General features: G+C 65.2%; 1 protein-coding gene across 19 annotated transcripts in view; it reads right to left on the bottom strand.

Moving 5' to 3' along the window:
• BRSK2 (BR serine/threonine kinase 2) overlaps positions 1-14097 on the bottom strand; it is a 70535-nt gene that overhangs the window by 13699 nt on the left and 42739 nt on the right. For 10 of the 19 annotated variants that reach the window (XR_004664961.3, XR_004664958.4, XR_004664960.4 and 7 more), the window contains exons 3-13: positions 13622-13707; positions 10996-11136; positions 6336-6452; positions 5846-5879; positions 5582-5650; positions 5352-5498; positions 3986-4017; positions 3523-3687; positions 3313-3410; positions 3074-3224; positions 1160-1225 (exon numbers count right to left, since the gene is read on the bottom strand). Coding sequence is in view for 13 of the 19 variants with exons in the window: in XM_034931902.3 (XP_034787793.1) it covers positions 1160-1225; positions 3074-3224; positions 3313-3410; positions 3523-3687; positions 3986-4017; positions 5352-5498; positions 5582-5650; positions 5846-5879; positions 6336-6452; positions 10996-11136; positions 13622-13707 (1106 nt within the window). In the remaining 6 variants the exon portion in view is untranslated. Of the gene's footprint in view, positions 1-1159; positions 1226-3073; positions 3225-3312; positions 3411-3522; positions 3688-3985; positions 4018-5351; positions 5499-5581; positions 5651-5845; positions 5880-6335; positions 6453-10995; positions 11137-13617; positions 13708-14097 lie in introns of all 19 variants that reach the window. The other 9 variants (XR_004664963.4, XR_004664962.4, XM_034931907.4 and 6 more) reach the window with 2 other exon arrangements.

The raw sequence follows: 14097 nt of genomic DNA, 5'->3' as shown, positions 1-14097 counted from the left end.
GGGGCCGAGGCAGCCGCCGAAGAGAAGAGGACAGAGAAGAGTAAAAGCCCGGCCTGCACTGCCCACCAGGCCTGCCCACCGCCAGCCGGCCACGAGGGGCCTCGCTAGTCCACACCACGGCCCAGGCCCCGGACCGTGGAGAGTGCCACACTGGCCACACACCTGGCTCCCGGACACCCGGGGGCTGGGCCCCACGGTGACGACCCTCCAACTCCCTCACCAGACACAGCCAAGGGGCAGGGAGGCGGCAGGGACCCCATGCACAACCCAGCCTGTCTGGGCCAGGATGACACCCAGGGCTGGAACTGGACCCAGAGCTTTCAGGGCTGAGCTGGGAGCGTGGACAGCCCTCATGGGGGCAGCAGCCACCAGTGAGGCCCTGGACCTGTGGTTCCTGTCGAGCCCGCCCAGAGCTCGTGACTGGGCACGAGGAAGACAGAAGAGGTGCTGGAAACCCCGGGGTGGAGGGGCCGAGCCCTGGTCCTATCCGGCCAGGCAGCTGCTGGGAACACTGAGCTACAGTTGCTGGGGCAGGGGCAGGAGAGACGGCGCCAGCCCTGAGGGCAGCCAGGGCAGGCAGAGTGAGGGCACACAGGTGAGGGTCCCAGGTAGGCACGGGGCCAGGGCTCAAAGAGAAGGACCCCGACCAGCAGCCAGCACACTGCAGCCTTGGGGGCGGCGCCACCCGCCCAGGCTCGCAAAACTGGCCCCAGGTAGAGGCCCCAGGTAGAGGCCCCTCTTGACGGCGGCGCCTCCTGCCCTCCTCAGTTCCTGCAGGTGGGCACAGGACGGCTGCTCGGCTTCAACTGTGGCCGGCCCCAGGGGCAGCAGGGCCACCGAGGCCCACTGGACACAGCACAGGGGCTGGCAGGAGGAGCGGCTCGGCCTGCAGCCACGCCGGGCTCTAGCCCCAGGCCCTGTAAGCCATGGTGCGTGGTCCCCTCACAGGCAGGCGTGGGCCACGCCTCAGCAGCCCCACCCCTCCTCCTCGGCCTCTGCCTGGCCCTCGGGCCCTCGCCTGGCTTGCTGGCTGGCTTCACCGCAGCAGGAGCCCTGCAGCCCAGCCCGCCACCAGACCCGCCCATGTGCCTGCCTGGCCTGAGGCAGGACAGCGTGTCTGGGGCTGGGAGGTGCGGGGACGGGTGGTCGGGGTGTATACCTGTCTTCTTTGCTGAATTGGGGATGGGCCTCAGCGATATCCAGGCTTTTACTGAACATTGCTTTACTACAGCAGAACAGAGCGAGAAAACACAGTTACTGACAGCCACACGTGGGCACAGGTCGGCCCCCAGGGCCCGGGCCACACCGGGTAAGAACTCCACGTGGCTCTGAGGCCGCCGCACAAAGATGACGAGCGAGGAGGCTGGGCCAGACGGCACACCCCGCACCGTGTGACTGCTGGGCAGGGTGGCCTGGTAGCCCCCACCCCAGCCCCCAGGACCCCTGCGTCCCCAGTCAGCAGCCCTGTGTGGCCCAGCACCAAGCAGCTGGGTCTCTGCTGGCTGCACAGGTGGCCCCACCAGGAGTGGAATCTGGCTGGGACATGCCAGGACTAGTGGCCTTCCAGAGGCCCCGGAATGGTCCATGGCCTGGCCCATCCCACACCTGCCCCAGGCAGCCAGGCCTGGGAGTTGCAGCAGAGGCCAAGAGGGCGGCCTCCCACGCCGCTGACCGGAGGGGCCAGGCAGTGGGGTGGTGGGGCCTGCCCTGCAGGGTCAGGGAGTCCAGGGAGGTGGCCACGCAGGCAGGAGGCAGGCACCTGGGCTGCAGGTTGAGGTACCCCCATGACATGCAGGCCACTGAAGGTCAGGACAGTAGAATGTAGATAGGAGGGCCCCTTGCTACCCCCTAGTACTGGGGTCAGGGCTGCGCTGACTGGGCCCTGGGAAGGAGGTTCTGGGGGCTGGGACCCCAGGTTGGAAGCTGGGCCAGCCTGAAACCCTGGGGAGGGCCTAGGACTCCCAGGGGGCCATGGCCTGGGAGCTGCCAGAACTGGGACCACCAGTACTCTGGCCAGGGCTGGGGCTGGAACAGGTTTAGCCTGATGGCTGCCAAGCTACCTTGCAGTTCCCCACAGCTTCCCCCAAGTTCCCGAGGAACAGGCCACGCCTGTCCCACCCCCCACATCTCCAATACAAGGAGGGGGCCCTGGGGTGCTGAGGCCCAGATCACAGGGCAGACCAGAGACTGCTGCCCGGGCTCCCGGACCTCCTGGTGTGCTCCTGGGCCCAAGGGCTGTCCCCAAGTGTTGGAAGCTGCCACCTGGTGAGGGACGTTTGAGCTCATCCCCAAGAGGCCGCACCGGCTCCAAGGATTTGCTGAGGGCCTCGTGCGGGCAGCCCAGCCCTGCCCCCACCCAGCAGAGGCTCCAGAGGGGCTGGGTGCCCTTCCTCCGGCCACGGGTCTGCTCATCACTGCTGAGTTCTGTGATGTCCCTGGCCACACACACCACACTTGCCACCCAGAGCCGGGCCCAGCATTGCTGGGACCAGGGGGACAGGCTTGCTGGGCTGATGGCTCTGAGCATGGTGTGACCACATCACAGCTCAGCCCAGCCAAGCTTGGGTCAAGCCAGCCCAGCCTGGCTCGGCTCAGCCAAATCCAGTTTAGCCCAGCCCAGCCCTGCCCACCCTAATTCAACTCAATCCTGCTCAGCCTCGCAGTCCAGTACAGCCCAGCTCGGCTCAACCAAGTGCAGTCTAGCCCAGCCCAAACCAGCCCAGGCCAGCCCAGCTCAGCCTAGTCTAGTCTAGACCAGCCCAGCCCAGCTCAACCCTGTCTAGTCCAGTTTAGTCCAGCCCAGCCCAGCCCAGCTTATTCTAGCCCAGTCCAACCCAGCCCAGCCTAGCTTAGCCTAGCCTATGCCAGCCCAGCTTAGCCTAGCCCAGTCCAGTCTAGCCCAGTCCATTCCAGCACAGCACAGCCCAGCTCAGCTAAGCCCAGTTTAGCCCATACAGCCCCACCCAATGGCCTCAGCCGAGACCCCAAGCCAATGGGTAGCGATGAGCCAGGCAGCAGTGCCGCGCAGCCAGGGCCCAGGGAGGGAGGCCCAGCAGCCTCGGGGCACACACACCTCTGGCCGTGCTGGGCCATCTCAATGGCCCGCCGTGCAGGCACCGGGGAGCCGCCGTCCGTCACGCTGAGCACCTCCATGGACTTGCGTTCTGGCCGCCGCTTGCCGTGCCGGTTCAGCATCGGGGAGTCCACACGCTTCCGGGGAGGGTCTGAGTACAGACGAAGGTCAGGCCAGACAGCCCCTGGACCCCGGTGGGGCAGTGCAGGCCGGGCTGGAGGCCACCCCTGGACCCATACCTATCTCGTTCCGGGGGGGCAGGTCCTCATCCTCCTGGCTCGGGTACCTTTCTTTCCGGTCCAGGAGGAGGAAGTAAATCATCTTCTCCTGGTTCTCCCTACAGCGGGCGAGAGGCGCAAGACGCGCTGGCACACGGGGCCGCCGGCTCCTCCGGGGCGGCGCTCCCACCCCAGGCCCCGTGCCCCACCCGGGAGCAGCCCCAGACGCACTCCTCGGACAGCAGGTCCTGCAGCAGCTTGTTGCGGTCTCGGAAGCAGCCCAGTGAGTGCATGCTGTCCAGCACGTCGGGGTCGATGTCCTCCAGGCTGGGCAGCGAGCGGATCTGCACCTTGCGAGGAATGGGCTGCTCTGGTTCGGGCTCATTCTTGCCCCCTCTGTGGACACAGGACGGGCCACCCGCTCATCAGCTCCAGCCGGGCCTGGGCGGCTGCGAGGGTGGGAGGCCCGCCCTCACCTGGGGCCCTTCATCCTGCCACTCTCCCTGTGCCCAGCCCGCGGAGGCCTCCTGCGTCCTGCCCACACCCCGCACCCAGCGCAGGCCACGGAGGGCCAAGGGCCAAGGCAGGGCAGGGCCTGCGCTGGGCCGGAGCCCTCCCCCCGCCTTTCCTAGCAGGGCCTCCAGGCCACAGCAACAGGCAAAGCAGGCGATTAGTGGGTGGAAAAGCTACTTACATATACCATATGTGTTTCTGAATGTGCTCTAGCTACAAGGAAAGAGAAACAGGGAGTTAGTACGGACGAGGGACGGAAAGAGCCCACATTAGGAGGTGAGGGGGAAGGCAGGGGCGCTGGGAGCACGGAGAGAGCAGGAGAGGGTGAGGGCAAGTGAGTGGGGGGAAGGTGGGGAGGAGGATAGGGAGGGGGCTGCGTTCCCAGAGGCTCAAGGCCAGCACCCCTGCTCCTGCCTCTCCCAAGTGGAGAAGAAAACACACACCTCAAGGAGGAGAGAAGTCGGGGGAGCTGGGGTCGGAGGGGGTGCTCCAGGTAGGGGCAGGGGCCTGGGGAGCGGAGGGAGAGGGGGAGGGAGGGAAGCTGGAGCCAGGGCGGCCCCAGGTGCCTGTGCTGCCTGGGCTGGGCCCCTCCGTGGCTCTAGGAAGGAACCAAGGCAGGAGAGCAGGGAGCAGCCAGGAGGGAGCTGAAGCCAGGAGAACCCGGCCCACCTGTGCGGCGGGGCAGGGCTGGGTGCAGGTGCAGGCAGGAGGCTGGGAGGGCCGGCCAGCCACACGGCCCCTTCTCTCCACCCTGACTCAGGGACAGCTCGTGGGGTGTGAGGCAGTGGCCACTTGGGAACAGGGCAACGCTACCCTGGAAGGGCCAGCCCAGAGTGTGACCTGCTTCTGTCAAGTGGACACGTGCGGTCCCCACACCAGGCAGCCCTGGAGGAGGTCAGGACCAGCAGCTGGGGGCTACCTTTGGCTCTTGCTAGCCCCCACAGCTGCTGGGGGCACTCAGCAGAACTATTCATGCTGCCTGGAGCTTGCCCCAGCAGCGTCTGCAGGCAGGATGGCCGTGATGGGGAAGCACCAGTGCTTTTGTGTAACTTATAGCCAGGTCTCACCTACATGTGCACACAGCCCCCCACACCTGTGCACACCCCACACTGGTACAAGTGCTCATATGCACCTGGACACACCTCTCCACATGTGCACATGCCCACACCTACGCCCTCACCCAATCACATGAACCTGGGCATGTGCCTGGGTACCCCCACACCCTTGAACACACACCTGGGCATGTGCCTACATTTGTGCACCCACACACCTGAACACGAGCCCACACATGCCTGGGCACTCCCACACCTGGGCACGCACACACACTTGAACACTCACCTGGTCACCCACACACGGGCATGGGCCCACATTTGATCACCCACACCTGAACACAAGCCGACACCTGTGCACACGTCCACACACCTGGGCACCGACCCACACACCTGGGTGCCCACACGTCTGGGCACACACCTGTGCACACACAGGCACACGCCCGCCCCCGCGCCCCCTGCCACGCTCTGGGGCCGCCCTGCTCCGAGGGCACGCACCGTGAGGCGGCGTGCGGCGTCCACCTCGATCATGCCCCGTAGCAGACTCTGGCAGTCGGGCGGGATAAAGTGCGGCATGTGGAACACGCCCCGCTTCACCTTCTCCAGCAGCTGTCGCAAGTTGTCATCGTCGAAGGGCAGAGCCCCCTGCGGGCGGCCGGGTGGGGGTCAGCATGGGCGGGCAGGTTTGGGGAGAGGCCAGGGAAGGGTTGAGGGGGCCAGGGTCTCACCACCAGCAAGGCGAACAGGATGACGCCGCAGCTCCACACGTCCGCCTTCCGGCCGTCATACTTCTCCCCCTGTGGACGGCAGTGCCCGGGCTGTTGGGGGGCGCAGGGCAGGGCGGGGGCCTTGGCGGGCCTGGGCTCAGAGGGAGTCGGCCCGGGGACAGGCAGCCTAGCAGCACCTGGGGGTGCGGCAGGCTGGGGTCCCACCAGGGTCAGGTCCCCGCCACCCTGGGACCCACAGAGCTGCACGCGGCGGCGCTGACTCACCCGGATCACCTCGGGGCAGGCGTAGTGGGGGGACCTGCGGGCAAGGGCAGAGGTCAGCGGCGGGGCTCCGGGCGCTGCCAGGCCCTCCCCCCAGGGTGATGGTGCACCGCAGGGCCCTCAAGGAGGCCTCCAGGGCTGTGGTGCCAGACGCCCCCACATTCCCTGCATCCCCAGGCGGGCTTTTGGGAGGAGATCAAGGTGGGGCACTGGGTCTCTGCTGCGCCCAAGGCTGTCTGCCCACTCGGCCGGGCAGGGGCCAGGGGGTCCCCAGGAGAGGGGCATGTAAGTGGGTCCCAGCGTCTCTCCCAGGCAGGCCAGGGCCAGGGCTGTACCCCTACCCTTACTGTGCCGGGAGGCCTGTCTCCCCACCACCACCAGGCTGTGGGGTACCGGGAGGCTCAGGCAGGCTGGGGGCCTCTCAGTCCACCGGCTCCTCTTCCCCCAGCCCAGCCCGTCCCCCAGCCTCTCCCCAGGGCAGAGGGCCACGTACCCACAGCTGGTCTCCAACAGGCTGTCGCCAACCTGCAGGGACGCCATGCCGAAGTCTGCGATCCGGATGTTGTTCTTCTCGTCCAGCAGGAGGTTTTCAGGTTTCAGATCCCTGTGGCTGGGGAGGAGGGTGGTGAGGCTGAACAGGGCCAGTCTCTGCCTTGAGCGCCTCCCCGCCCTGGAGACCCCCTGCCCAGAGCCCATTGCCTCTCCAAACGCCAATCACACGTAAGGGCCAATAGCAGCCCAGCCTGGTGATGTCATAGGCAGCCAATCAGAAGTCACCTGCCTGGTCCGTTTGGCTCTGGCCTTTGGTCAGGCATCCCTGTTTCTCCTGCCATGCCCTCCTGCACCCTGGCAGGCTCCTTCCTGCCCCCTCCTGCTCCCTAGCACACCTGCTCTGGCCTAGACCAACCTAGGGCCCCCAGGCACGTAGGGATGCAAGCAATGGCCCCTGGAAAGGCCGAGGGGCTCCCAGAGTGCTTGGGTGGGTGCCAGGCAGAAAACTACCCGACACACTGCCCACTCAGGGGAAAGGGGAGGTGCAGGGGGTCCTCGGGGGGAAAAGGGAAGCACCTGGTGCACATGGTGCACTTGAGAGGTAGCTAATGGGAGGGACGGTGCACTTGAGGGGCCGCTAATGGGGGGGACGGTGCACTTGAGGGGCCGCTAATATGGTGCACTTGAGGGGCCGCTAATGGGGGGAGGGTACGGTGCACTTGAGGGGTAGCTAATGGGATGGATGGTGCACTTGAGGGGCAGCTAATGGGGGGGAGGGTACGGTGCACTTGAGGGGTAGCTAATGGGGGGGACGGTGCACTTGAGGGGCCGCTAATGGGGGGGACGGTGCACTTGAGGGGCCGCTAATGGGGGGGACGGTGCACTTGAGGGGTAGTTAATGGGGGAGACGGTGCACTTGAGGGGCCGCTAATGGGGGGATGGTACACTTGAGGGGTAGCTAATGGGGGGATGGTGTACTTGAGGGGCAGCTAATCGGGGGGACGGTGCACCTGAGGAGCAGCTAATGAGGAGGGGATGATGCACCTGAGGGGTAGCTAATGATGGGGATGGTGCACTTGAGGGGTAGCTAATGGGGGGACGGTGCACTTGAGGGGCCGCTAATGGGGGGAGGGGATGGTGCACTTGAGGGGCAGCTAATGGGGGGGACGGTGCACTTGAGGGATAGCTAATGAGGGGGACGGTGCACTTGAGGGGCCGCTAATGGGGGGAGGGGACGGTGCACTTGAGGGGTAGTTAATGAGGGGAACGGTGCACTTGAGGGGTAGCTAATGGGGGGATGGTACACTTGAGGGGTAGCTAATGAGGGGGACGGTGCACTTGAGGGGTAGCTAATGAGGGGGATGGTGCACTTGAGGGGTAGCTAATGGGGGGATGGTGCACTTGAGGGGCCGCTAATGGGGGGACGGTGCACTTGAGGGGCCGCTAATGGGGGGACGGTGCACTTGAGGGGCCGCTAATGGGGGGGAGGGTGCACTTGAGGGGCCGCTAATGGGGGGGATGTTGCACTTGAGGGGTAGTTAATGGGGGGGAGGGTGCACTTGAGGGGCCGCTAATGGGGGGGATGGTGCACTTGAGGGGTAGTTAATGGGGGGGAGGGTGCACTTGAGGGGCAGCTAATGGGGGGAGGGGATGGTGCACTTGAGGGGCAGCTAATGGGGGGGACGGTGCACTTGAGGGATAGCTAATGAGGGGGATGGTGCACTTGAGGGGTAGCTAATGGGGGGGAGGGGATGGTGCACTTGAGGGGCAGCTAATGGGGGGGACGGTGCACTTGAGGGGCCGCTAATGGGGGGAGGGGATGGTGCACTTGAGGGGCAGCTAATGGGGGGGACGGTGCACTTGAGGGATAGCTAATGGGGGGGACGGTGCACTTCAGGGGCCGCTAATGGGGGGAGGGGATGGTGCACTTGAGGGGCTGCTAATGAGGGGATGGTACACTTGAGGGGTAGCTAATGGGGGGATGGTGTACTTGAGGGGCAGCTAATCGGGGGGACGGTGCACCTGAGGAGCAGCTAATGAGGAGGGGATGATGCACCTGAGGGGTAGCTAATGATGGGGATGGTGCACTTGAGGGGTAGCTAATGGGGGGACGGTGCACTTGAGGGGCCGCTAATGGGGGGAGGGGATGGTGCACTTGAGGGGCAGCTAATGGGGGGGACGGTGCACTTGAGGGATAGCTAATGAGGGGGACGGTGCACTTGAGGGGCCGCTAATGGGGGGAGGGGACGGTGCACTTGAGGGGTAGTTAATGAGGGGAACGGTGCACTTGAGGGGTAGCTAATGGGGGGATGGTACACTTGAGGGGTAGCTAATGAGGGGGACGGTGCACTTGAGGGGTAGCTAATGAGGGGGATGGTGCACTTGAGGGGTAGCTAATGGGGGGATGGTGCACTTGAGGGGCCGCTAATGGGGGGACGGTGCACTTGAGGGGCCGCTAATGGGGGGACGGTGCACTTGAGGGGCCGCTAATGGGGGGGAGGGTGCACTTGAGGGGCCGCTAATGGGGGGGATGTTGCACTTGAGGGGTAGTTAATGGGGGGGAGGGTGCACTTGAGGGGCCGCTAATGGGGGGGATGGTGCACTTGAGGGGTAGTTAATGGGGGGGAGGGTGCACTTGAGGGGCAGCTAATGGGGGGAGGGGATGGTGCACTTGAGGGGCAGCTAATGGGGGGGACGGTGCACTTGAGGGATAGCTAATGAGGGGGATGGTGCACTTGAGGGGTAGCTAATGGGGGGGAGGGGATGGTGCACTTGAGGGGCAGCTAATGGGGGGGACGGTGCACTTGAGGGGCCGCTAATGGGGGGAGGGGATGGTGCACTTGAGGGGCAGCTAATGGGGGGGACGGTGCACTTGAGGGATAGCTAATGGGGGGGACGGTGCACTTCAGGGGCCGCTAATGGGGGGAGGGGATGGTGCACTTGAGGGGCTGCTAATGAGGGGATGGTACACTTGAGGGGTAGCTAATGGGGGGATGGTGTACTTGAGGGGCAGCTAATCGGGGGGACGGTGCACCTGAGGAGCAGCTAATGAGGAGGGGATGATGCACCTGAGGGGTAGCTAATGATGGGGATGGTGCACTTGAGGGGTAGCTAATGGGGGGACGGTGCACTTGAGGGGCCGCTAATGGGGGGAGGGGATGGTGCACTTGAGGGGTAGTTAATGGGGGGGACGGTGCACTTGAGGGGTAGCTAATGGGGGGGATGGTGCACTTCAGGGGTAGCTAATGGGGGGATGGTGCACTTGAGGGGCAGCTAATGGGGGGGATGGTGCACTTGAGGGGCAGCTAATGAGGGGGACGGTGCACTTGAGGGGCTGCTAATGGGGGGGATGGTGCACTTGAGGGGCTGCTAATGGGGGGGATGGTGCACTTGAGGGGTAGTTAATGGGGGGGATGGTGCACTTGAGGGGCCGCTATGGGGGGACGGTGCACTTGAGGGGCCGCTAATGGGGGGGATGGTGCACTTGAGGGGTAGTTAATGGGGGGGATGGTGCACTTGAGGGGTAGCTAATGGGGGGATGGTGCACTTGAGGGGTAGTTAATGGGGGGGATGGTGCACTTGAGGGGTAGTTAATGGGGGGGATGGTGCACTTGAGGGGCAGCTAATGGGGGGATGGTGCACTTGAGGGGTAGCTAATGGGGGGGATGGTGCACTTGAGGGGTAGTTAATGGGGGGGAGGGTGCACTTGAGGGGCAGCTAATGGGGGGAGGGGATGGTGCACTTGAGGGGCAGCTAATGAGGGGGACAGTGCACTTGAGGGGTAGCTAATAGGGGGATGGTGCACTTGAGGGGCTGCTAATGGGGACGGTGCACTTGAGGGGTAGTTAATGGGGGGGATGGTGCACTTGAGGGGCAGCTAATGGGGGGATGGTGCACTTGAGGGGTAGTTAATGGGGGGGACGGTGCACTTGAGGGGCTGCTAATGGGGGGGATGGTGCACTTGAGGGGTAGTTAATGGGGGGGATGGTGCACTTGAGGGGTAGTTAATGGGGGGATGGTGCACTTGAGGGGCTGCTAATGGGGGGGATGGTGCACTTGAGGGGTAGTTAATGGGGGGGATGGTGCACTTGAGGGGCTGCTAATGGGGGGGATGGTGCACTTGAGGGGCAGCTAATGGGGGGATGGTGCACTTGAGGGGCCGCTAATGGGGGGAGGGGATGGTGCACTTGAGGGGCTGCTAATGGGGGGGATGGTGCACTTGAGGGGCAGCTAATGGGGGGACGGTGCACTTGAGGGGTAGCTAATGGGGGGGACAGTGCACTTGAGGGGCAGCTAATGGGGAGGAGGGAATGGTGCACTTGAGGGGCCGCTAATGGGGGGAGGGGATGGTGCACTTGAGGGGCTGCTAATGGGGGGGATGGTGCACTTGAGGGGCCGCTATGGGGGGATGGTGCACTTGAGGGGCAGCTAATGGGGGGGACGGTGCACTTGCAGGGCAGCTAATGGGGAGGAGGGGATGGTGCACTTGAGGGGTAGCTAATGGGGGGGACAGTGCACTTGAGGGGCAGCTAATGGGGGGCATGGTGTACCTCGGAATAGCACCATAGGAGGTGTAGTCCTTGGGGCACAGGGGGCGTCTGTGGTAGCGCACTGGGTGTGGGGGTCCCTGGGGAGTGGGGGGCACCAGGGGTGGGGCTCACCATATGGAGTGGCTGTGGCAGAAGTCCAGCGCTGAGATGATCTGCCGGAAGAACTTCCGAGCCTCCTTAGGCGTCAGCCTCCCCTTCTTCACCAGGTAGTCGAAGAGCTCACCACCTGACACGTGTTCTAGCACCAGGTACCTGCAGGAGACGGGGCCACCAGTGCGCCCAGCTGCGGCTGCCCGCCGCCCCTCCTCATCCCAGGGCCTCCCACAGCTGCCTCCTGGCCCAGCCTCTCTGCAGGCCGCCCCCATCCTCCTGCTGGCTGCGGGGGCAGCTGAGAGGAGCCCTGACTATGGTGGATCTCAAACCATCTGGGCTCCTGGGGGTGGACCTCAAATGAGTCTTCAAGGAGCCTGGGTTGGGGTGGGGTGGGGTGAGGGTGGAGGAACAGGTGAAGGGATGGTTCTGGGGGCACAGCCGCCAGGGAGGGTTTGGAACCCACAGGCTGAGTGTGGCGGGTGCTGGGGCCAAGGCTCGGTGCATGGGGTAGCCTCGGGACTCTGCCCTGCCTGCTCTGGCCCTCACACCCTGTGGTCCTCAGTGGCACAGGCACCGAGCAGGGAGACCACGCAGCCGCATCCAGGGGCCCAGGGACTGTCTGGGCCTCTGTGGGGGGAACAGGAGGTGTGAAGGCCAGGGGAAGGGGGTGAGGAAAAGGTTGGCCTGGCCCTCCCCTTCCTGCCCTGGTGGGCTCCCAGCACTGCCCCCGTGGGGTCTCAGCCACATGGAGGGTCCTGAGGGGCTGGTTCCTGGTGAGAGGCCCGTGGGACGCTGCATGCAGCTGCTTGGGGGCCGCTCCACCCAGGCTGAACCAGCTCGGGGGGGAGGCCTGTGAGGGTGGTGGCCCCTGGTGTGGCTGTGGTGATGTAGGGGGGCTGTACAGCCAAGGGGGTGGCACCTTGGTGCAGGCTCAGAGCTGCCGTGCGGACTGGGATGACGGGCTGTCCCAGGAGCTGGTTTTGGCAGGAGTCAAGGGCCCAGTGTGGGGATGGGAGCAGAGGTTGTGGTGAAGCCCCCAGGGCAGGGGAAGGTGTGAAGCCCCCAGGGCAGGGGAAGGTGGTGAAGCCCCCAGGGCAGGGGAAGGCGGTGAAGCCCCCAGGGCAGGGGAAGATATGAAGCCCCCAGGGCAGGGGAAGGCGGTGAAGCCCCCAGGACAGGGGAAGGTGTGAAGCCCTCAGGGCAGGGGAGGGTGTGAAGCCCCCAGGGCAGGGGAAGGTGTGAAGCCCTCAGGCCAGGGGAAGGTGTGAAGCCCTCAGGCCAGGGGAAGGTGGTGGGGGCCAGGGTGGGATTCTGGGCAGGGGGGCGGCCAGGCCCAAGGCTCAGCATAGGCCACATGGTGTCCAGAGGGGGTGGGACAACACCCAGGGCCAGACCTCGGGAGAAGCCGCGAGCCCGGCCGTGCCCACCTCCTGGGCTCTTTCCTGTTCTTGGGCCTTGGCCTGCTGTGCCCATCCCCCCCGCACTCCCCTGCCCTCCCCTCCGAGAAGGCCTCCCCAGGACCCCACTGCACCAGCACCGTGTCATCATGAGGAAGCCATGCCCCTTGTCACAGTCCACCTTGCCAGCATCAGGGCCAGGACCACCCCCGCCCCCCCAGGCCTCTGGTGACAGTTTCTGAGCCCCTGCTCATGGTGGGGTAGGCGGGCTCCCCACACCCCACCCCTGGGTTTCCTCTCCCCAGCTACACACGAGCTGGCCACCTGCACATGCTCCCCACGAGAATGCAGAAACCCAGGCCAGAGCGAGCATGGACATTGCTGCTGGGGGAAGGGGAGCTGCCGGGTTCAGCCAGGCCCTCAGCCAGCTCACCCTGAGGGCAGCCCCCAGCCCAGCCCAGCCCTGTATGTTCCCTGCTCCCTCAGAGCCTGATGCCTCAGAGATGCCCGGCTGGGATCACCTGGCAGGTCACGCCACCGCCCTGGGACCAGCGAGGGTCAGATGGGGCTCAAGGCCAGACAGCCCTCGGGCAGCAGCCCCTCATCTGTCAGAAAGCCCCATCAGAGCACACAGAGCAGACTGCCGTGAGTGACCACTTTGCCCACTCCCAGGAGCTCCCTGAGGCTGGGTCTGGGGGGATGGGGTTCACAGCCAGGCATGCCTGGGACAGGGTAGGGATTTCTGCTGGCCTCAGCGGCTGTGGAGGTGACACTTTCAGCCACACTTGGCAGTCACGGTCCAGCCAGGGCGGGATCCTGGTGGCTATGCCTCGTGTGAGGGAGCCTCAGGGATAGAGACATGGCTCACTGCCCAGGGCTGGGGACGTCCTGGGCAGAGGCCGGGAGGCTCAGCGTGGCCATGTGGGGAGGGCCAGGTGCTCCTGCCCCTTGCCCTGAAACTCCTATCTCCCCTCCAGAAGGTCCTGTTCCCCCTTGCCAGCCTCAGGCTGGTGGCTCTGCGAGCCTCCACAGAGCAGGTCTCCGGTCTGGTCCAGAAGCAGAGACCACAGCGGCCTGGGCTGAGACCCTACCCAGGCAGGTGTTCATGCTAGCAGGGCCAGGGCTGCTGGGATGCAGCAGGCGCCCCTGGCCTCCAGCCCCTGTGCTCCCCAAGCCCCGGACACCCACCCCTGCAGCGACAGCTGCCACCTCCGCCACCCCAGCTCTTCAGACCCAGCAATACCTACAAATATTTTTTGTTTTCATAAACGTCGTGCAGCTTTAGGACGTGGGGGTGCTCAATGAGCTTCAGGATCGCGATCTCCCGCTCCACCTGCATGGGAGAGGCCAGAGAACATCACGCTTACAGGGCTGGGGCACGCATCGCTCCCCACAGACACTGCCTTTGGTGCCAGCTGTGGGGGTCGCAGGGGCCTTTGGTGCCAGCTGTGGGGGACGCAGGGGCCTTTGGTGCCAGCTGTGGGGGACGCAAGGGCCTTTGGTGCCAGCTGTGGGGGACACAGGGGCCTTTGGTGCCAGCTGTGGGGGACGCAGGGGCCTTTGGTGCCAGCTGTGGGGGATGCAGGGACGTGGGCTGCTCAGCCGGGGCCCTGGCTGGTGGAGAGGGCAGAGGGCAGGGGCCTCAGTGGAGGGAGCCCAGGCCGCCGGGCTGACACCAGCCTGTAGGGCTGAGGACTGGGGGCCCCTGGAGCAGGAGGGCCCC

This window comes from Pan paniscus, chromosome 9, assembly GCF_029289425.2.
Source record: "Pan paniscus chromosome 9, NHGRI_mPanPan1-v2.0_pri, whole genome shotgun sequence".
In the NCBI taxonomy this organism is placed as follows: domain Eukaryota; kingdom Metazoa; phylum Chordata; class Mammalia; order Primates; family Hominidae; genus Pan; species Pan paniscus.
This window is presented reverse-complemented; position numbering and strand designations above follow the sequence as displayed.